Here is a 23,008-nt window from a genome sequence, read left to right as displayed (position 1 = left end):
TCTCTCAGTTAGTTTGCAATAGACCAATAGATCACTGTCAGATACAGTGATCTGCAATATGATACACACTGAGATGCATTTCCTACATGCTTTTATAAAATTGTGTAAGGACATTCCCTGGACTACAATGTCTGATGTCCCCACAATATGCATCATTTCTGTAGAGACATGCAGCAGCTGTGTGCTGCTTTATCCAATGCAGAACCAGCTCTCCTGAAAAGTAACTAGAAACTAAACACTTGTATGTGAACGAACAAACACTCCGGATAACAGAGTAGTGCTGAAAACCTTAAGAGGTAATTATACCTCTTTTTTGTGGGAGCTGAATGAACCCGATGTTAAGACACATCGACGTGTCATATTAAGTCACATTGAATTTAAACTTTTACACTTAGAATTTCAGCCCAAAATGGAAAAGTATAGCAGACGCTGGTAATGTTCTATTTGTTATTACTACTGCACATACAATCATTTACTTTATATATTTATTTTGGAGACCCCCTTATTAAAAGGAGACATCCAGAGGCAGCGGAAGATGGCGGCAGATGTTCAGCGGATGCAAGCGCATCTCTTGGGAGAAAGGCAGAAGTGCCATGGTGCTGAAGGGAACAGCATTCCCCATCGCCCGTCACCTGGGAGCATTTCTCGGGCTTTTGGCCATCTCGCAAAAGAAACCAGCAATAGGATTTGTGCGATGGCAAGGTGATAAGTAGCTCGTATCTGTTATCATCTTGAATAGGATTTGGTCCACAGAGAGAAGAGAAAAAATGAAAAGCATCAGACTAAAGGCGGCCATACACTCGTCAGATTAGCAGCAGATAGATCATCAGATAGATTTCTTATCTATCTGATGTGTTTTAGGAACATTTTTAACTAGGATAGAATTCCAATAGATTTCAGTTTGAAATCTATTGAAAATCGATCTGATGGCATTTTTTTTGCCATCAGATTTCCATTAGGGCCAATGCAAAATGATAAGCAATCTCAACAGATCGACCTAGATTTTCCACCCTGCCAGTTCGATGTAAATCCATCGAAATCGTCCGCCAATCGGTCAACCGATTTGCAATCGACCAATCAATTGATCGATCGATTGATCGTCCAGAAAATCGGCTGAGTGTATGGGCCCCTTAACACTAAATTACTAAATTTATCCGAAAAGGCTACATTATCCTAAAAGGTTACATTTAATACAACTCAGGTAGTAACCATACTGCAGAGGAGAAGGACATATAATATTCCTTACCGAGAGAATCATCACTATCAGAATTTAGGTGCTTCCCTGCAACACACAGACAGAAGAGATCAGAAAATAATTTTCTCTTTTACATCCTTATACAGGAGATGAATCAGCCAGAGCCCAATGTTATTGCTTTTGATGTGGGATTTGAGCTTCTGACCCGGGTTCAAATCCCTGCTTAAAGTGGACTTAAATTAAAAATACAAGATTTCAGAAATAAAATCTATTTTCTAAATTATAATAATAAATAGCAGCCTTTTTTCAGCTGCATGATGACAAATATAAAATATTTTACATTTATTGGAGGAACCCCTCCCTTCCTTTCAAATTGCCGGGATTTTTCCGGCAAACTGGTGGAGTAGATGGTGTCCGGCAATGGAGGAATTGCTAATGGCTGCCCCCTGTATAACCCTAGCTGTGAAAAGAGAAGGCTGAAAAGCATGCACTGAAATGATCATAGGTTTGAAGGAGTGTTTATTTATCTTTGTATGTGTCAGAGTGGTGCAACTAAATATTTTTAATTAAAAAAATGTTTGGTTTGGGTCCGCTTTAAGCCAGTATGTAAGCCAATAAGGAGTCTTTGGCCAAGGCTATCTAATGATCCTGGTTGCCCAAGTGGCTGCAGCCCTGAAGGGCTTTGAGTCTGCCAGGAGAAAAGTGTAAATGTTCTGTGTCTTATCTTGTCTACTATGGGGGTTTGTGGGGACCACTAGACTACCAGGGTATACTATGGGGGACCAATAGATAACCAGGGATCACTGTAGGGGGATGAGGGGACCACTAGGATAACAAGTAATACTGTGTGGGGATGGATTGACCGCTAAACTCCCAGGGAATGCTATGGAAGGGGGGCACTAGACTACCGTGGAATACTGTGTGGGGATGGGGACTGCCAGTCAACCTGGCATCTGCCCAACCTAGGATCAGGCCACCCAACAAAACAGCAAGCCAGGCCAACCAGCCCAGCATGCAAGCCAGGCAACTATTATGTTTAGGGGAAACTACCTATTCATGTAATATGCTGCTTGTTTAGGTTTTGGGGTTTTTATGTGTGCATTTTTTTTTTATTAACCCCCTTGGCGTTATGATTCTTTCCGGATTTTAGGGTCTAAAAGCCGTGCAATTTGTTTCATGCTTTTAGATCCTAAAACCTGGAAAAAAATCATGCTGCTAGGGAGTTCTGCAGCAGACCAGCTCTCACTCACCTCCCTGGGATCCAGCGCTGCAGTTTTCCCTCCGTCCTCCGGGTGGCGCTGTAACCCTTTACTGAGATTGCCGGATGTCGTCATGACGACAGACGGCGATCTCACCAAGGGGAAGCAGAGCCTTGGAGAAGAGGAAGTAGAATGGTGGCCGACACCGGGATCCCCCAGAAGGTGAGTTAAAACGCCCACTACACGCATTGCTCTGCATAGACCTCCTGACAGCTACCATGAGTTCAGCTCGGGGATACCGCTCCTAGCATGTTTTTCCTACCCCAAGCTAAACTCATGATTACCGCTTAGGAGGTTAAAGGAGAAAAGGCTTCATCCAATGTATTACTGGAAATGCATATGTACACTACAGCTAAGTTCATGTCCATTTGGCTCCACCCCTGATTACACCCACATTCTGTTGCATGACCATGTCTGTTTTGGGTGTCCTGGATCTTTCCAGATCCTAGCAATGCCTCGCTGTAATGCCAGGATGTAACACCCACCATGGAATACCTGCATGTACTGCTGGGAATACACGATGAGATTTTTCAGCAGATTTACTGTCTTGTCGATTTTCCAATCATTTTTCTGATCGATTTTTGGGTCGTTTTCTGATCGATTTTAATTCACTTCTATGAGAAATCGATCAGAAAAACGATCGAACATCAGATCGGACATGTTGGAAATTATCTATCAAACCATCTACAGTATCTGCTGAAAAATCTCAAGGTGTATTCCCAGCATAATACTGATCTGTAGACAGCTATAGATTTACCTGCACAGCATCAGACTAATGGTGCCCATACATAGTACAATAAAAACATTCGACTCATGATGAAAGTCAAAAATATTTTTTTATTTCGCTCAAGAAAAACGAATGATTATCCCATTTTTTCAATAAAAATCTGATCGGACACGTTTGAAAAATCTTTATATTCGATCTAATGGAATAACCGAAGGAAATTATCTAATTGAAAAAAATTAAAACATTGCACCATGTATGGGCACCATTAGACTAAATCCGTGTAAATGTTGAGTTACATTGTAATACAACACAGGTAATAATGACACTGCAAATGAGAAGCACATATTATATTACTTACTGGGAGCTGGAGTATAGTTATTACCAGTAACAGGACCAGAAGTCTTCTCTGAAACAAACAGAAAGAAGAGATTAGCATCAGAAAATCATTTTCTCTTTCACATTCTCCATACAGGAGATGAATCAGCTGAAGCCCAATCTGCTTTTATTTCTCAGCATATAATAACTGCATCATCAGCAGATACATTAATAGCCACGCCCTCCATTATCTGTACAGAGTATAGGAGCAGCACAGACTGCTGTGTTACCGGCAGCTTCATGTGCAGGAAATAAAGCCACGCCCTCCATTATCTGTACAGAGTATAGGAGCGGCACAGACTGCTGTGTTACCGGCAGCACCATGTGCAGGAAATAAAGCCCCGCCCTCCATTATCTGTACAGAGTATAGGAGCGGCACAGAGTGCTGTGTTACCGGCAGCTTCATGTGCAGGAAATAAAGCCACGCCCTCCATTATCTGTACAGAGTATAGGGGCAGCACAGACTGCTGTGTTACCGGCAGCTTCATGTGCAGGAAATAAAGCCACGCCCTCCATTATCTGTACAGAGTATAGGAGCAGCACAGACTGCTGTGTTACCGGCAGCTTCATGTGCAGGAAATAAAGCCACGCCCTCCATTATCTGTACAGAGTATAGGAGCAGCACAGACTGCTGTGTTACCGGAAGCTCCATGTGCAGGAAATAAAGCCACACCCTCCATTATCTGTACAGAGTATAGGAGCAGCACAGACTGCTGTGTTACCGGCAGCTTCATGTGCAGGAAATAAAGCCACGCCCTCCATTATCTGTACAGAGTATAGGAGCAGCACAGACTGCTGTGTTACCGGCAGCTTCATGTGCAGGAAATAAAGCCACGCCCTCCATTATCTGTACAGAGTATAGGAGCAGCACAGACTGCTGTGTTACCGGCAGCTTCATGTGCAGGAAATAAAGCCACGCCCTCCATTATCTGTACAGAGTATAGGAGCGGCACAGACTGCTGTGTTACTGGCAGCTTCATGTGCAGGAAATAAAGCCACGCCCTCCATTATCTGTACAGAGTATAGGAGCGGCACAGACTGCTGTGTTATCGGCAGCTTCATGTGCAGGAAATAAAGCCACGCCCTCCATTATCTGTACAGAGTATAGGAGCGGCACAGACTGCTGTGTTACCGGCAGCTTCATGTGCAGGAAATAAAGCCACGCCCTCCATTATCTGTACAGAGTATAGGAGCGGCACAGACTGCTGTGTTACCGGCAGCTTCATGTGCAGGAAATAAAGCCACGCCCTCCATTATCTGTACAGAGTATAGGAGCAGCACAGACTGCTGTGTTACTGGCAGCTTCATGTGCAGGAAATAAAGCCACGCCCTCCATTATCTGTACAGAGTATAGGGGCAGCACAGACTGCTGTGTTACCGGCAGCTTCATGTGCAGGAAATAAAGCCACGCCCTCCATTAGCTGTACAGAGTATAGGAGCAGCACAGACTGCTGTGTTACTGGCAGCTCCATGTGCAGGAAATAAAGCCACGCCCTCCATTATCTGTACAGAGTATAGGAGCGGCACATAGTACTGTGTTACAGGCAGCTTCATGTGCAGGAAATAAAGCCACGCCCCCCATTATCTGTACAGAGTATAGGAGCGGCACAGACTGCTGTGTTACCGGCAGCACCATGTGCAGGAAATAAAGCCCCGCCCTCCATTATCTGTACAGAGTATAGGAGCGGCACAGAGTGCTGTGTTACCGGCAGCTTCATGTGCAGGAAATAAAGCCACTCCCTCCATTATCTGTACAGAGTATAGGAGCAGCACAGACTGCTGTGTTACTGGTAGCTCCATGTGCAGGAAATAAAGCCACGCCCTCCATTATCTGTACAGAGTATAGGAGCGGCACAGACTGCTGTGTTACTGGCAGCTCCATGTGCAGGAAATAAAGCCACGCCCTCCATTATCTGTACAGAGTATAGGAGCAGCACAGACTGCTGTGTTACTGGCAGCTCCATGTGTAGGAAATAAAGCCACACCCTCCATTATCTGTACAGAGTATTGGAGCGGCACAGACTGCTGTGTTACCGGCAGCTCCATGTGCAGGAAATAAAGCCACGCCCTCCATTATCTGTACAGAGTATAGGAGCGGCACAGACTGCTGTGTTACTGGCAGCTCCATGTGCAGGAAATAAAGCCACGCCCTCCATTATCTGTACAGAGTATAGGGGCAGCACAGACTGCTGTATTACTGGCAGCTTCATGTGCAGAGAATAAGGCTACACAATACATACCTCCCAACTTTTTGAGATGAGAAAGAGGAACACCTAAGCCACCCCTCTGCCACACCCCTGATCACGCCCCCGTCACACTCCTAGTCACGCATAACATAAAGATTTCATAAGAAAAATAAGTTGTTTTATAATTCAATCCTGGTTTATTTTCCTTCATATTAACATTTTAAAATTAGTATATATCAATTTAAAGGATGGAAATAAAGTTTAGAGTCTATCAAACATATTTTTAGTAGAGAAATATATTTATTTACATAGAAAGAGGGACAAAGTCCTGAAAGAGGGACAAATGAGGAGGAAAGAGGGACAGAGGGACAGGGCTCCCAAAGAGGGACTTTCCCTCCAAAAGAGGGACAGTTGGGAGCTATGCACAATGTCCTAACAAGGAGCTCACTAAGCCACACACAATAAGATGTGAGCTTGCACATGCACAGTACGTATGCGCTTTTATTCAGAGCTACTCAGGGATATGAGAATTTCTGAAGTGACGCAGACCTAGCAGAATAAGCAACTCCAACTGGAGACACTACACAGAGGTGTGTTGCTCATGTACTATTATAAATTGACCATATGAATTATACCAACCTAATTATATGCAATTACATATGTTTTACTAGTAATATTTATGGTGTATGGTTCTGATGTACCGTTGTTTGTCTCTGACTTTCAGTACTCTTTTTTTTTTATTGCCTGAGAAAGCGAGATTATACCTGTGAAACGAACACTTTGTGGAGTATCTAATAAATTTATGTCATTTTGAAATTGGCAGTTTGTGTTTATGCTTTCAGGAGGTAAGTCCACTGCTGCCTTTCTAAGCAATTTTTAAAAATTTTTGTTCATTTTACTCTTTTGACACCTCTGTTTACTACATAGACACTTGCGTCCACCCTTGATGGAGGGGTGTTACACCTTTTTCCTATCTACAGAGAGTGACTTCTTATTCCTGAGTGGGGACAGGTCTAATCTAATTATAATTTCTCGTCTGGACTACTGCAACATACTACTCTGTGGACTACCTTTTAACAGACTGGCCACGCTCCAGTCGGTACTGAACTCAGCTGCTCGTCTCATTCATCTTTCTTCTCGATCTTCCTCTGCCGACCCTCTTTGTCAAGCTCTTCACTGGCTGCAAATTAACCAGAGGATTCAGTTCAAACTCCTAACCCTAACCTACAAAGCTCTCCACAATCTCTCTCCCCGGTACATATCCTCACTAATTTCCAGATACAAACCCAATCGCAATCTCAGATCGGCACATGATCTTCTGTTGTCCTCCTCTAGAATCAAATCCTCACATTCACAAGACTTCGCACGCGCTTCACCCCTCCTCTGGAATGCCCTTCCACAACATATCCGTCACTCGCCAACCTTTGTTGCCTTTAAATGCTCTCTAAAAACACACTTGTTCCGACAAGCATATGCGCTACCTTAGGCCACTTCCCTTTGTCCTAAGACCAAATTGCACTCCTAGCTAGGTATCCTAATACACACAGCCTCTATATATTTGCTGCATACTACCCCTCCTCCTGTCCCCACCCCCCTTCCCTTTAGATTGTAAGCTCGTAAGGGCAGGGTTCTCTCCCCCTTTTGTGTCTTGGTAACCATTATACATTTTATTCATCATGTTAATTTTATCACTGTCATTACCAATTCTATAATTTGTATTTTGTATCATTCTTTGTATTTTGTCACTAATTATGTATCTTGTATATTAGTGTACACCATTGTCTGTATTATTATGTACCCCATGTTTGTTTCTTACTTTGTACAGCGCCACAGAATATGTTGGTGCTTTATAAATCAATAATAATAATAATAATAATAATAATCTCCTCACCTGCCTATACAGTGGTTGCCTTTGAGGTTTGTGAGTATCTACTTTTGTACTCTTCTAACATATTACGATTACCAGTACATACTACACTATATTGGGCTCTCGGTGTTCCCTTCGTTCTTCTTCCCCAACTGGAGATGGCATAGGAATGATGGTCGAGGACCAGGAAAGCTTTATGGTATTCAAACCTTCCCTTTGCATAGGTAAGTATGACAAAGTTAAAAAATAGATGTTTTGCTCCAGATTTGATTTAAAAAGACCACAATGCCCTAAAATTAATCATTCTGCAGAGGTCAACAGATCACCAGCAGATTTGGTGATCCAATCTGGCATCCTCTTATTGATCCTGATCCTACTACAAACATTGAGATGCATTTTGCATACCTTTGAAAATTCATCAAGGACATCATACAGTCACTAGACTGCATTGTCTTTTTGAATGGAATCTACGCTAAAATTCTGAGAATTGCAGTGCTCCTGTGCTGCTTTATCTGTGAGGTCAGAGATTCAATGCAGCGGCTCTCCTGAAAAGTAACTAGAAACCAAACACTGGCTGAACAAACACAGCCAAACACTGGCTGAACAAACACTCCTGATAACCAGACACTGCAAAGGAGAAGCAAATGTTAGAACATTACTTACTACCAGGAGGTGCATCACAGATATTAGCAGCAGCACCACCTGCACGCTTCCCTGAAACACACAGAAAGAAGATATTAGCATCAGGAAATCATTTTCTCTTTCACACTGTTCAGATAGATTAGAAGATGAATCAGCCAGAGCCCAATCCGCTGTTATTACAACTGCTTTATCACTAGATAAATAGCCTCACCCTCAATAATCTATAGATTATAGATGCAGCACATACTGCTGTTTTCAGTGAATGCCCCTGGTTCAGATATATTGGGGGGTGGGGTGTGTAACAAGGGGGTGCAATACTTAGCTGATGGGGCACATGAAATGTACACAGCAATAATCTGTTATAGACAGGGTCCTTTTTGGGCACAGCCATACAAGACAAATGGCTGGAGCGCCATTCATTATACAGAGCGCCACTGTTTTAATATTAATGCAATGAGAAAAATTGGGGGTCTCACAAGCCTGCAGGCAGCACACAGTACCCTGCTGCAGTTTCCCCCAGATACACCGCCTCACCCCCTCTATTTCCTGGATGGGTGGTGCAGTTTGAATGTGTGTATCTAGCCACTATGGCCTGCTCCACTGCGGGTTCTGCTCTGGTAAGTACAGGAGTGGGGCAAATAAGGAGTGGAGCAAATAAGGAGTGAGGGACTCCGGAAAAACATTGGCAGCATCAGGACACTTAATGCTAGGTACACACCATACAATTTTCTGGCAGATTTACCTGCCAGATCGATTATTTCCAACATGTCTGATCTGAATTCCGATCGATTTCCGTTCACTTCTATGGAAATCGATCAGAGAATCAGAGAAATTCAGATCGGACATGTTGGCAATAATCGATCTGCCATAAAATTGTATTAAAGAGGAACTGAACTCTACACTGCAAAATGGACCAAACAAATCCTTTCTAAAAATCATAAGAGAAAAGTTAAGAAAACATGATTAAAAACATGTAAATAAAATGTATAATATAAATCTTTTATTTAGTCCCTCCCAATTGTGACGTCGCTTGCCGCGGCAGTCTCAGAGAGCACTGGGAAACCTTCTTGTATGTCGGAAATTCCGCCCCCCACACTCTGCTGTGTTTTCACAGTACGTCATCAGGGAGCGCCTGGTCAGACTCATGAATACTGACAGAGCAGCGCTGATAGCTGACAGGGGAGGAGAGACGTGAGCAGTGGAGAGGAGATGAGAGAGAAGCAATGTCGGGGGAGGGAAAGGGAAGGTGGGGGGGCCCGGGGCACAGTGTGTGGCTGTGTTGGCATATCTCCCAACATTTTAAAGCTGGGAATCGGGACACTTAGGCCACACCCCTAACCACGCCCCCTCCCCCCCGTCACACCTACCATAAAAAAAAATTGATTTTTTTTTTCAATTAATATAATCCCCTAATATTTTTAATACATATTTCCCCCATATATTTCCCCCATATATGATGGGGAGGAGGGTGTCCGTGGGTGGGGAGGAGGGTGTCCGTGGGTGGGTGGGTGAGGAGGAGGGTGCCAATGGAAGAAAAAAGTGATCGAGGCGCCAGCCGCGGGTAAGTGGATACCGGTAAGCGGACAGCCCGCTCCGCTTAGCTGCGCACTCTGCAAACAGGGGGAAGACACAGGGGGGGCAGATTCCAAGGGAGGGAGGGAAGTAGTAATGGGATGCATGCGTCCCGCATCCCACTTACCCGCGGCTGGCGCCTCGATCACTCAGGTTTCTGCTGCAGCTGCTTGTACCTTCCTTCCTCTCTTTGGACAGCAAAGCACGGGGAGGGGAGGAGACAGAGTACTCAGCTAGTCAGCTAATATAGGACATCGAGAGAAGCAGATCTCAGAGTGCCGCTTTCCTCAGTGCATGGAAGAAAGCAGGAAGCTGCACTGGCTGTTTGCATGACATTTGAGGATCTGATCCCTGGCTGGGATTGCCTTCTGTTCTGCTGCTGCCTGTGACCAAGCAGGCTTGTGAGTACCCCCCCACCCTACAGCATTAGGTGTCATGTACACTACAGACAGTGGCACTACAGTTCCCAGCAATATCTCCCTCCATAGAGGGACCACAGCTCCAAGCATGCCCTTCTCCTTTCAGAGGGACTACAGCTTACAGCATGCCCCTCTCCCTTCATAGAGGGACCACAGCTCCCAGCATGCCCTTCTTCCATAGAGGGACCACAGTTCCAAGCATGCCCTGCTTTCATAGAGGGACCACAGCTCCCAGCATGTCCCTCTGCTACCATAGAGGGACCACAGCTCCAAGCATGCCCCTCTCCCTCCTCCATACAGGGACCACAGCTTCCAGCATGCCTCTCTTCCTTCATAGAGGGACCACAGCTCCCAGCATGCCCCTCTCTTTCCATACAGGGACCACAGCTCCAAGAATGCCCTTCTCCTTTCATAGAGGGACCACAGCTCCCAGCATGCCCCTCTGCTTCCATAGAGGGACCACAGCTCCAAGAATGCCCCTCTCCCTCCCTCCTCCATGCAGGGACCACAGCTTCCAGCATGCCCCTCTTCCTTCATAGAGGGACCACAGCTTCCAGCATGCCCCTCTCTTTTCTTAGAGGGACCACAGCTCCCAGCATGTCCCTCTGCTTCCATAGAGGGACCACAGCTCCCAGCATGTCCCTCTGCTTCCATAGAGGGACCACAGCTCCAAGCATGCCCCTCTCCCTCCTCCATAGAGGGACCACAGCTTCTAGCATGTCCCTCTGCTTCCATAGAGGGACCACAGCTCCCAGCATGTCCCTCTGCTTCCATAGAGGGACCACAGCTCCAAGCATGCCCCTCTCCCTCCTCCATACAGGGACCACAGCTTCCAGCATGCCCCTCTCCCTTCATAGAGGGACTACAGCTCCCAGCATGCCCCTCTCTTTCCATACAGGGACCACAGCTCCAAGCATGGAATCACGGCAAGTCGTGATCACGACCTGCATCCGAGCATGACTGCTGTCCCGTTGCACGATAAATCGGAATACCAGAATTCTCCTTACACACTACCGAAAAAAACTGCAAAAGCAAACTCGTCCTGGAGCACGGCAGCACCTCTGTAGCTCTTCTTATTACAGCACACAGCACTGCAGCTGTACCACCAAGCCAAATACACTGCTGCTGGCCGCTTCAGCCATCATAAAACACAGCAGTTGCTCTCTGCAGCGGCTATAAGTTGCCCACTCATGTCTGCTTATAGCTATCAGGATGCCTTATTTCAGCAGGAAGTAGCAGCAGTACACTCCCTACTTACTCTTGCTATGGCTTCAGCACATAGCCGCTGCTGCAGGCCACTTCAACCACCATGCAGCAGCTCATTGCAGCCATAGCCGCAGCACATTACCCACCTACCTGTCCATCTTGTCGGTGACTGTCCATCTTGTCGGGTTCTAACAGCCGCATACACGCTAGCGGTGCATAGCGTCTGACGCTATGCTCCGTTAGCATGCATGAGTGTATGCGGAACCCGGCGAGATGGACGGACACCGCGTGGAGGCTGACACCGGACAGGTAATGTATAAATGCAGACGGGGAGAGGGGGCGCATTTATAAATGGCAGCAGAAGGGGTCTCGTCGCTCATTCCAAAATCGGTCGCTGTACCGCCACGCACCCGACCAACTAACTTCGGCCTGTCATCTTGCAGCATGTGCAATCGATAATGTGATCAATTTCTGTCCCGAAATTGGTCACTTTGTCGGTCGGACATGCATTTGGCGGCACTGATTTTCATCCAATTCGATAATAATCGAATTAGATGGTTGATCGCTCGCCAAGTTACCTGATGTATGGGCACCTTAAGGGCCCGTTTCCACTGGAGCGGAAACCGTTCCGAATCCACAGTTTCCCCGCAGGCAGATCACCTGTGGGGAACCTATTGCGCCGCCGGCCGAATCGATTGCGCTAGCGATTCGGCCGACACTGGCCACAGAGTTCGTGCGGGAGGCTGCGAATCCCATAGCTGTGCATGGCACGGCTTCTGGGATTCGCTTGCGATCCCGCACAACCCGGCGTGTCACTGACGCATGCGGCGGCTAGTGGAAACGAGCCCTAACTGATTCTCCCCCCTCCAAATGGGGTATCTGTGGTGTGCAGTAGAGCATGTCATGTGTGTGTGCTTAGGCTGAAGGTATGCACAGAAAGCCTCATATAAAGTAAGCATGAAGCTTATTCCTGCCTCTTGCGATTACTTTTTTGTGTGCTTTCTGTCGAACAGCATGGTTGTTGATAAGAAGATAATTAGAGAGACTTGTCCCCCACCTATTATGCTGGGTACACACTATGAGATTTTCTGGCAGATTTACTGTCAGATAAATTACTTCTAACGCGTCTGATCTAATTTCGATCGATTTCCAATCATTTTCTGACCAATTTTTGACTGTTTTCCGTTCACTTCAATAGGAAATCGATCGAATGTTCAGAAATCAGATCGTACATGTTGAAAATAATCGATCTGACACTAAAAGCCCCCCTCCGCAGCGTTTTCGGCGCTCCCGTCCTCTCAGTCCCTCCCTCTCCCTGTATGAGCTGTGCAGGACGGATATCCGTCCTGCGCATTGTAGTATAGGCTTCAGCCTATCATGTGCTGGCAATCCCCGGCCAATCAGAGGCCGGGGATCGCCGATCTGCCTTACGGCGCTGTATGATGTAAACAGCGGGGATTTCTTCCCCGCGTGTTTACATTTTGCCGGAGAGCCGTGATCGGCGGCTCTCCGGCTGTTCACGGAGACACCCTCCGTGAACGAATTTTAAGGTCAGTTCCACTTTAATCTAGCCCACCACAGACTTTTCATTCCCCCCCCCATCAGGAGTTCTCTAAGGAGAGAGATGAGGTGTTAATTAGCTCTCCTGGTATTGCATCCTTTTCAAAGGATTGTGGATCAGCTGCAGTGAGAACACATTTGTTAAGCACTGTCCATATCCAAACTTCCCTTTACCAAAAAACCTTTTTATAGGGGTTGATAAAGTTAACTTGTGCTGCTGTTTTTCGTTTCATAACTTTTTGAACAATTTAAAATAAAGTTGTTGTTTTTTTTTCTGCTACTTAGACATGTCTCTCTCTGGAACTATAAGGCCTAGTTCACATTAGAAATCACCTGCACAATTGCAAGTCCTTTTGTGAGCGCTTTCGTAAGTGCTTTCCCTGCGCTTTCAGAGCGACTTGCGCTTAACAGCTTTTGTGAACGCTTTTCTAAGCGCTTTTGTTTGGAGATTTTTTTTTTCTTCCTGACAGCAATCAAGAAGTGAACTTTTTGACCTGGAACTGAATAAATACAATATATCTATTTTCAAAAGTGCGCACCAAATCGCTTTTCAAAGCGCTTCGCGATTTCATTATACTTTGTATTGAAGCACAAACGTTCAGGAAATGGTGCAGGAACCACATTTGCTATTGGAAAGAAAACTCATCGCTCATATGAGAAACATTGCTCAAGCGCGACCTGGACCCTGGACCAACTAAACATATGCTGAAATGCCCTGACCTGCTTGGTCCAGCATTTCACAAATCTTCCTACTTTCATCTGAAGAACATTGCAAAGATTAAACATCTGATTCCCCCAGAGGATCTTCCAACCCTAGTTCACGCCTTCATCACACCACAGCTGGACTACTGCAATGCCCTTTATGCTGGCCTCCCCAAAAAGGACCTGCGTCGCCTGCAATTAGTGCAGAATGCTGCTGCCAGATTGCTAACAAACCAGCCTCGCCACTGTCACATTACACCGATCCTTCGCTCACTGCACTGGCTACCAGTAGAATGGAGAATACTCTTCAAGATTGGACTGCTGACATTCAAATCCCTGCACAGTCTGGGCCCTGGATACATGAAGGACTTGCTGAAGCTGCACCACACCTCTCACAACCTCAGATCAGCAAGTTCTATAAACTTGGTCACTCCCAGAGTGCACCTCAAAAAAATCTGGAGACAGAGCCTTCTGTCATGCTGCCCCTACTAGTTGGAACTCCCTGCCACACCCAGTAAAGACAGCACCATCCCTGGAGTTATTCAAATCCAGACTGAAAAGCCACCTGTTTAGCCTGGCATTTCCAGACTTATAAATTTCTTCCTCTGTACCACGATGGTCGGAGCCATGCTTATGCGCTTTGAGTCCCACGGGAGAAAAGTGCTTCACAAATGCTATTTGTTGTTGTGGTTTTAAAAATCGCCAGCGCTTTTATAAAATGAAAGGCGCTCATAGTGTGAACAAGCCCTAAATGTCCATGCTCCCGGAACAGCTGAAAATAATATATTGTACAGGTATTTCCACCAATTCAGTTTTCTTTTCTTTTTAACGCTAAGTGTGGTGTGCCTTCTTATAACAGAAGGAATTTACAATAGTTCTGCTTTTAGTGAACATCTGTGGTTACCCACAATGCACCGCTACTAAATATACAAATCTATATATATAATAGACTAAGTGCCTCAACCTTCAAACAAGAAGAAGAAATACTTTGCATGAGAAAATTTATGCGTGATCAAACACCAAGTTTAAGGCCTCTTTTCCACGGACTGTTGAGCTGTGTGCTCAGCAAGCAGTTACCAGGCAGCAGCGAGCAGATACCAGGCAGCAGCGAGCAGTTACCAGGCAGCAGCGAGCAGTTACCAGGCAGCAGCGAGCAGTTACCAGGCAGCAGCGAGCAGTTACCAGGCAGCAGCGAGCAGTTACCAGGCAGCAGCGAGCAGTTACCAGGCAGCAGCGAGCAGTTACCAGGCAGCAGCGAGCAGTTACCAGGCAGCAGCGAGCAGTTACCAGGCAGCAGCGAGCAGTTACCAGGCAGCAGCGAGCAGTTACCAGGCAGCAGCGAGCAGTTACCAGGCAGCAGCGAGCAGTTACCAGGCAGCAGCGAGCAGTTACCAGGCAGCAGCGAGCAGTTACCAGGCAGCAGCGAGCAGTTACCAGGCAGCAGCGAGCAGTTACCAGGCAGCAGCGAGCAGTTACCAGGCAGCAACGAGCAGTTACCAGGCAGCAACGAGCAGTTACCAGGCAGCAACGAGCAGTTACCAGGCAGCAACGAGCAGTTACCAGGCAGCAACGAGCAGTTACCAGGCAGCAACGAGCAGTTACCAGGCAGCAACGAGCAGTTACCAGGCAGCAACGAGCAGTTACCAGGCAGCAACGAGCAGTTACCAGGCAGCAACGAGCAGTTACCAGGCAGCAACGAGCAGTTACCAGGCAGCAACGAGCAGTTACCAGGCAGCAACGAGCAGTTACCAGGCAGCAACGAGCAGTTACCAGGCAGCAACGAGCAGTTACCAGGCAGCAACGAGCAGTTACCAGGCAGCAACGAGCAGTTACCAGGCAGCAACGAGCAGTTACCAGGCAGCAACGAGCAGTTACCAGGCAGCAACGAGCAGTTACCAGGCAGCAGTGAGCAGTTACCAGGCAGCAGTGAGCAGTTACCAGGCAGCAGTGAGCAGTTACCAGGCAGCAGTGAGCAGTTACCAGGCAGCAACGAGCAGTTACCAGGCAGCAACAAGCAGTTACCAGGCAGCAACAAGCAGTTACCAGGCAGCAACAAGCAGTTACCAGGCAGCAACAAGCAGTTACCAGGCAGCAACAAGCAGTTACCAGGCAGCAACAAGCCGTTACCAGGCAGCAACAAGCCGTTACCAGGCAGCAACAAGCCGTTACCAGGCAGCAACAAGCCGTTACCAGGCAGCAACAAGCCGTTACCAGGCAGCAACAAGCAGTTACCAGGCAGCAACAAGCAGTTACCAGGCAGCAGCAAGCAGTTACCAGGCAGCAGCAAGCAGTTGTGAGAGTTTGAGAGCCATTTCACTGCCTATTCACAGTCCATGGAAAAGAGGCCTTACCCTAGCAAGTCTGACATTGCAAATCTGGCCTAATTGGCTATTCATGAGGCAATGCTCATGCAAATGCATGCACAAACCAATACCACAAAGCAGTCACCCTGCTACATGCTACATTAGCACTATCCGGCTTAGTGCACACCAGAGCGGTTCGGCAGCGTTTTGCGATCCACTTGCGGCTGCGGATACGCTTGGGTAATGTATTTCAATGGGCTGGTGCACACCAGAGCGGGAGGCGTTTTGCTGAAACGCATACTCCCGAGGTGAGGCATTTTTTTGGATTTCGGATGCGTTTCTGCCTCAATGTTAAGTATAGGAAAAACGCAAACCGCTCTGAAAAACGGCAGTTCAGAGCGGTTTTGCAGGCGTTTTTGTTACAGAAACTGTTCAGTAACAGCTTTACTGTAACAATATATGAAATCTACTACACCAAAAACGCTTTACAAAACCGCAAAATGCTAGGTGAAATGCTACAGAAAAATAAGAAAAAGCGTTTCAAAATCTGCTAGCATTTTGCGGATCTGCTAGCAGTTTTTGGTGTGCTCCAGGCCTCCAGAGCGCAACGGGGAGGATTCCCAATGCCCCCTTTTTATACAACTGGGGGGACCGCAGGGTCCCAGGCTCTCTCACTGCCTGGAAACCACAGCGGCACCCCGGAGGGGGAGGCTGGGTGGCGTGGACGACCCCCCCAAGTTTGGCCAGTGCCGGGGAGAGCCGTCTGCACCCACCTCCCAATATTAAAAACAGGCACTTACCTTAACGTCCATTGCGTTCTGCTACATGCGCATTAATTTGGGGGCACCACATGAGAAAGGAGAGAAGCATGGGTCACCCCGAGCTTTAGAGCTCAGGGCTGGCTCACATACAGCACTCCAGAGGGGGGGGGGGGCAGGCGCACTCACTCCAGGGTTCACACCACCGGAGCAAGCCATCCACCACCTGCCTCCAAAGGATACAAACTGCACAAAATGCTTTCCATGAGAAAATTAATGCGCATGTAGCAGAACCCAATGGACGTTAAGGTAAGGGCCCGTTTCCACTACTGCGGCGTGCGTCTGCGAGACGCACGCCGGCACTGAGCGGGTGGGCGGGATCGCAGGCGAATCCCATGAGCCGTGCCATGCACGGCTATGGGATTCGCAGCCTCCGCCGCGAATTCTGAGGGGGGTTCCGGCCGAATCGCTCCCGCAAGCGATTCGGCCGGCGGCGCTGTTATCCCCTATGGCAGAGTTTCCCCGCGCGATTTGCCTGCGGGGAAACTCGGCAGATTCGCGCCCGTTTCCACGAGAGTGGAAACGGGCCCTAAGTGGCTGTTTTTAATATTAGGAGGTGGGTGCGGACGGCTCTCCCCAGCGCTGGCCACGCTTGGGGGGGGGGGGGGGGCAGCTGCGCCACCCAGCCTCCCACTCCGGGGTGACGCTGTGGTTCCCAGGCAGCGAGAGAGCACTTTGCAGTATTGGTTTTTTGACCCTGCATAGTTTGGCATGCGAAAGCAAATGCATATTTGCATGAGCATTGCCTCATAAATAGCCAATTAGGCCGGATTTGCAAAGCCAGACTTGCTACAGTTAAACTTGGTGTTTGAGCACGCATACATTTTCTCATGGAAAGCCTACTTCTTCTTGCTTCAAAGTTGTGGCACGTACTCTATTAGATAGATAGATGCGGCGTATGCTACGACGCGGGTTGGCTAGTTATCTCTATGCCCCTAGAGCCAAGCTTGCATCCAGAACTGCAGGCGTATAGCAAGCCTATAGCTTTACATTTTACACAGCCACATCAACCCCACATGCAGACAGCCTGGTTGGCCTAGTGCACACCGAGCGGTTTTGGTCACGTTTTGAGAACCGCTTGCAGATGTGGAAACGCTTGGGTAATGTATTTCAATGGGCTGGTGCACACCAGAGCGGGAGGCGTTTTGCAGAAACGCATACTCCCGGGCTGCAGTATTTTTTGGATTTTGGAGGCGTTTCTGCCTCCAATGTTAAGTATAGGAAAAACGCAAAGCACTTGATGAAACGCCAGATCAGAGCGGTTTTCTAGGCGTTTTTGTTACAGTAGGTGTTCAGCAACAGCTTTAATGTAACAATATCTGTTATCTGCTACACAAAAAAAGATACGCAAAACGCTAGCAATACGCTTCATAATAATAAGAAGAAAAAAAGCTTCAAAAACCGCTAGCGTTTTGCGGATCAACTAGCGGGTTTTGGTGTGCACTAAGCCTTTCAGAGTTTTGGTCCTCATCAGTACACGGCAGGGATTGATATGGCGCTATGGGATAGGGGCTTGGACCAGTACAACAGAGTAACCAAGCAGCTCGGGGTGACCCAAAACCACAAGTATAGGGGGCTAAAAGAGACCAAACGTCCTCCTACTAAAATGCAATGCTAAGTGTAGTGTGCCTTCTTAAAACAGAACAAATTTACAATAATTTAGCTTTTAGTGAACATCTGCGGCTACTCAGGCCCCATTCACACTAGAGCGTTTTGCCACGATTTCGGCACAACGCTCAAACGCTAGCGCTTTTTAAAAGTGCTAGCGTAATTAAACCCTATGGGCCCGTTCTTACTTGGGCGATTTGCACTAATCGCCGCAAATCGGCCAAAAATGCCAAACGCGTTGCCTGAACCATTTTCCAGGCGATTTCCTAAACGCAATTGCATCAAAATTGACGCACTGTTCAGTGATTTTTCCGCGTGAAAGCGTGGAAAAATCACTCCTGCAATTGATAACGCAGGTGTCAATAGAGCCTTACAGTGCACCGCTACTGAATATATTATCTTTTTAACATTACTTTGGCAGATGGCATACAGTGGAACCTTGGTTTGCAAGCATAATTTGTTCCGGAACATGCTTGTAATCCAAAGTTCTCATATATCAAAGCAAATTTCCCCATAAGAATTAATGGAATCCCAAAGGATTTATTCCACAATCCAAAACCAGTTCTACAAATAGTATGAAATATAAATGTAAATAAGACTTTTACTATAACAGAATCAATTGCCATCTGTTGGCTCGCCCCAACCTTTTTTGTGTGTGGCTTTAGTAAGGAACTTATCCAATGACAGTTACTTTTGAGGATTTTGTGGAAATGGGACTTTGCACAGTCGCTACATTCAGATTAAGGGCTCATTTCCACTATAGCGAATCCGCATGCGTTGTCCGCATGCGGTTTCGCACAGCCAATACAAGTGGATGGGCCTGTTTCCACTTGTGCGTTGTGCGGAGCGTTTTTGTGTGCGGGGAAAATCTGCACGGCAGAGCCGTCAGAATTCGCTCCCCGCACACCGCTAAGCGAATCGCATACAATGTATCTAATAGGGAAATCGCATGCGGTTTTGGCATGCGTTTTTCCCCGCGATTTCGCATGCGATTTCGCATAGGAGGTAATGTTAATTTACACAGGCAGTGACATGGTTAAAATCGCCCACCTACTACCCTATGCGAAATCGCATGCGAAATCACGGGAAAAAACGCATGCAAAATCGCACCCGCATGCGATTTCGTCTGCGGTGATTTCCCGGCGATTCCACACCGCACAAGTGGAAATGCAGCCTAAAGTGAGCCTAAGACCCAATAAAAAAAAAATTTGTTTCACTTACCTGGGGCTTCTACCAGCCCCCTGCAGCCATCCTGTGCCCTCAATGTCACTCCCGGATCTTCTGGTCTCCCGCCGCCAGCTAGATTCGTTTTTTCCACCACGGAATCGACGGGCCGCCATGCGTATTATTGCACGAGTTACCGCGGTTACAGGATGCTATAGCTGGTGCCAGCGCGTACAATTTTTTTAGGTTTAAGTACAATTAAGTACAATCCTGCAACGCCAAATAGAGAACTATCTAATAAGTTGTGATGACGTAACGCATGTATACTTTTTTTTTTTTGCTTGTATATCAAGATGTTGCTTGTATATCAAGTCAAAATTTCACAAAAATTCTTGCTTGTATTGCAAAGAGCTCTTAAAGGAGTCATCAGGCAAAACATAAAAAAAAAAAAAAAGCTTTACTCACCTGGGGCTTTCTCCAGCCCCTTGCAGCCGACTGTCCCACGCTGGCTGCTCCGCTCTCCGCAGCTGCCCCGGTCTCCCTGCACGGTGCAGAGGCCGACCTTGAGGTCATCCTCACTGCGCCTGCGTGAAGCGCCGCTGTCAATCATGGCCACATTGCCCGCAGCGTACTGCACAGGCGTAGTAGTTCTGCACCTGCGCAGTACGCCACAGGCAACGTGGCCATGATTGACAGCGCGCTTCACGCAGGTGCAGTAAGGACCTCGGACTCTGCATCGTGTGGGGAGTCCGGGACGGTGGCGGAGAGCGGAGCAGCCAGCGTGGGACAGTCGGCTGCTAGGGGCTGGAGAAAGCCCCAGGTGAGTAAAGCTTTTTGGTTTTTTTTTAGCCCTTTAAACCAAGTTACTCTCAATCCAAGGTTTTACTGTATACACGAGTATAAGCCAACTTTAGTAGAAGCCGAAAACACCGGCTTTAATATTAATTTCACATACCGGTGATGGATGATCTGTGGTATATGCAGGGCGCTGGATGCCAGGCATTCATCCAGTGCCCTGCACCCACCTCCAATCCTCTATATCGGGTATGTGGAATTTATAATTTTGATGAAACAGCCTGTTTATACGATGTGTATGAAATATCCAGTGTAGTCCCCCCCATGGCACGCGTGGATGACAATCCCCCCTCCCCGAGTGTGTCCCCTGCCAGAGCGTTATGCGTAGATGACAGCAGTGCCGGGACGAAGTTCTCCAGCAACAGAGGCAGAGATTCTGAAGTGCGCCCCCCCCCCCCCCCCCCCCCCCCCCCCAAAGTAAAAAAGCTCTGCTTATGCTCAATTTTCCCATTATGCCCCCCCCCCCCCCCATAACTGCCGTGTGTAGTATGAGCAAGATTACGAAAAGCTACAAGGCAGAGTTATGGAATGCAAGTATTGAGGAACAGACTTAAGGCTGGTGCACACCAAGCGGCTTTTTCAGCGTTTCTGCAGCCGCTTGCGGCTGCGGATACGCTTGGTCAATGTATCTCAATGGGGTGGGTCACACCAGAGCGGGAGGCGTTTTGCAGAAACGCATACTCCCGGGGTGAGGCATTTTTTGGATTGTGGATGCGTTTCTGCCTCAATGTTAAGTATAGGAAAAACGCAAACCGCTCTGAAAAATGGCAGTTCAGAGCAATTTTGCAGGCGTTTTTGTTACAGAAGCTGGTTAGTAACAGCTTTACTGTAACAATATCTGAAATCTACTACACCAAAAACGCTTCACAAAACCGCAAAATGCTAGCTGAAACGCTACAGAAAAATAACAAAAAGCGTTTCAAAATCTGCTAGCATTTTGCGGATCTGCTAGCGGGTTTTGGTGTGCACCGGGCCTAAGTGTGAAATGAGACTGATTGGTCGCTCTGAGCAATTCCTCCATGTTTGCACCTGCTTTGCTCTACATTTACTCCGATTCGCCTTGCTCTATTAATGACAAATCTTCTCCACCATGTGGGCAGACAAGATACACTGTGAACATGGGAGACAATGGCTGCTCCAGGTAACAGATTTCTTGGCCCCCAGACTTAATAAATCAACAGGGCTGGTACACACCATGGAATTTTCTCATCAGATTAATGGGAAATTTCCCGTCAATCTATAATTTCCAGCATGTCTGATCTTCCGAAGAGAGGAAGGGATTGATTTTGACATGAGTACTGCACAAAATCAATTCCTTTGTCAATCAGAAGCAGTTCGAACATGCTGGAAATTATCAAAAGATGGTAAATTTCCCATCGATCTGACAGGAAAATTGCAGTGTGTACTAGGCATAAGACAGATGTCAAGTAGAGCTGCAGCTTCCACAGTCCTCTGCCTACCCCAGCAGTAAATATTCAGGGCCTTTCTAATGCCTGCTACACACCATGCAATTTTCCATCATGTAGAACAAGTCAATTAGCTAATTTCCGACAGGTCCGTTCTGACTTCCGATCATTTTTGTATAGAAGTGATTGGAAAATCAGTCAGAAAAATGATCAGAAGTCAGATCGGGCCTGTCAGAATTTATAAATTTCGACACATCTATCTTACAGGAAATTGCATGGTGTGTTCCAGAAATAAAAGTGGCCATTAGCAATAAGATTCTCCAGACGATTGGTCATCCAATTCGATATGTCCAGTCGCTGCCAGTCAAGCTGAACTGCGCGCTCATGTTGCCATTGCACTCCCGTAACTCATGGTCACTGGACATATTACCAGAGAAGAATGTAGAATAACGGAGCGGCCCAGGAGGAGGCGAGGAAGCCCAAGTTAAGTATATTTTATTCTATTTATAAGGTCTTAGGTTTTAAGACAACTGGAGCAAAGTTTACCAGTCCAGAAGACACAGAAAGACCTGTAGTGGTATGTATTTCAGCTGAAATCTGAATAGTAGCTCTGGGTAACTACAATAGTATTCTTGCCAGCAATCTTGAGGACTGTCCAGGCCCACAGGCTGTCCAGGGGAAAGCCACACTTAATGCAGCTAATTTGCCTCTTGTTCAGCACCTTCTCCTTGCTGCCAGCAACATTTTCTAGCACTGCCTTGCCAGTGATGGCACAGCCCCATCATTACCTGCCTGAGATTGTCCTTCTCTGCTCTCCATTGCTGCTTGTCACGGTCCAGGAACTCCAGGATCTTGCTGGCTTCTTCCACCCTAGGAAGCTGAGAAGTCAGGACTAGCATCTCCATTCCCTGGTTAGTCATCATGTCGCTGCCCAAAATAAATTTTACCTCTGATGGGGAGGATGCATTCAAGCACGCACGCAGGCTGGACTCTGCTACTTTATGCAGCCGTAGTTCATGCTCAACTACGCTGCACCTTCAGTCAGGACCCCCTGTGGTTGTGATCTCTTTGACAACAGCGCAGGCCGCTGATGATGACAGGAAGGGGGGCGAGTGCAGGAAGTTTTTCGAGTGGCAATGTGCAG

General features: G+C 47.1%; 1 protein-coding gene across 10 annotated transcripts in view; it reads right to left on the bottom strand.

Annotated features, from left to right (window-relative positions):
• The window catches only part of LOC137528712 (class I histocompatibility antigen, F10 alpha chain-like), a 318,384-nt gene that overhangs the window by 17,201 nt on the left and 278,175 nt on the right, over window positions 1–23,008 (bottom strand). For 5 of the 10 annotated variants that reach the window (XM_068250217.1, XM_068250213.1, XM_068250216.1 and 2 more), the window contains 3 exons: window positions 8,273–8,323; window positions 3,540–3,587; window positions 1,247–1,282 (listed from right to left, as the gene is read on the bottom strand). In XM_068250217.1, coding sequence (XP_068106318.1) covers window positions 1,247–1,282; window positions 3,540–3,587; window positions 8,273–8,323 — 135 coding nt within the window. The remainder of the gene's footprint in view (window positions 1–1,246; window positions 1,283–3,539; window positions 3,588–8,272; window positions 8,324–23,008) is intronic. The other 5 variants (XM_068250212.1, XM_068250215.1, XM_068250218.1 and 2 more) reach the window with 3 other exon arrangements.

The sequence above is a fragment of the Hyperolius riggenbachi genome, chromosome 8 (assembly GCF_040937935.1).
Source record: "Hyperolius riggenbachi isolate aHypRig1 chromosome 8, aHypRig1.pri, whole genome shotgun sequence".
Classification (NCBI taxonomy): Eukaryota; Metazoa; Chordata; class Amphibia; order Anura; family Hyperoliidae; genus Hyperolius; species Hyperolius riggenbachi.
This window is presented reverse-complemented; position numbering and strand designations above follow the sequence as displayed.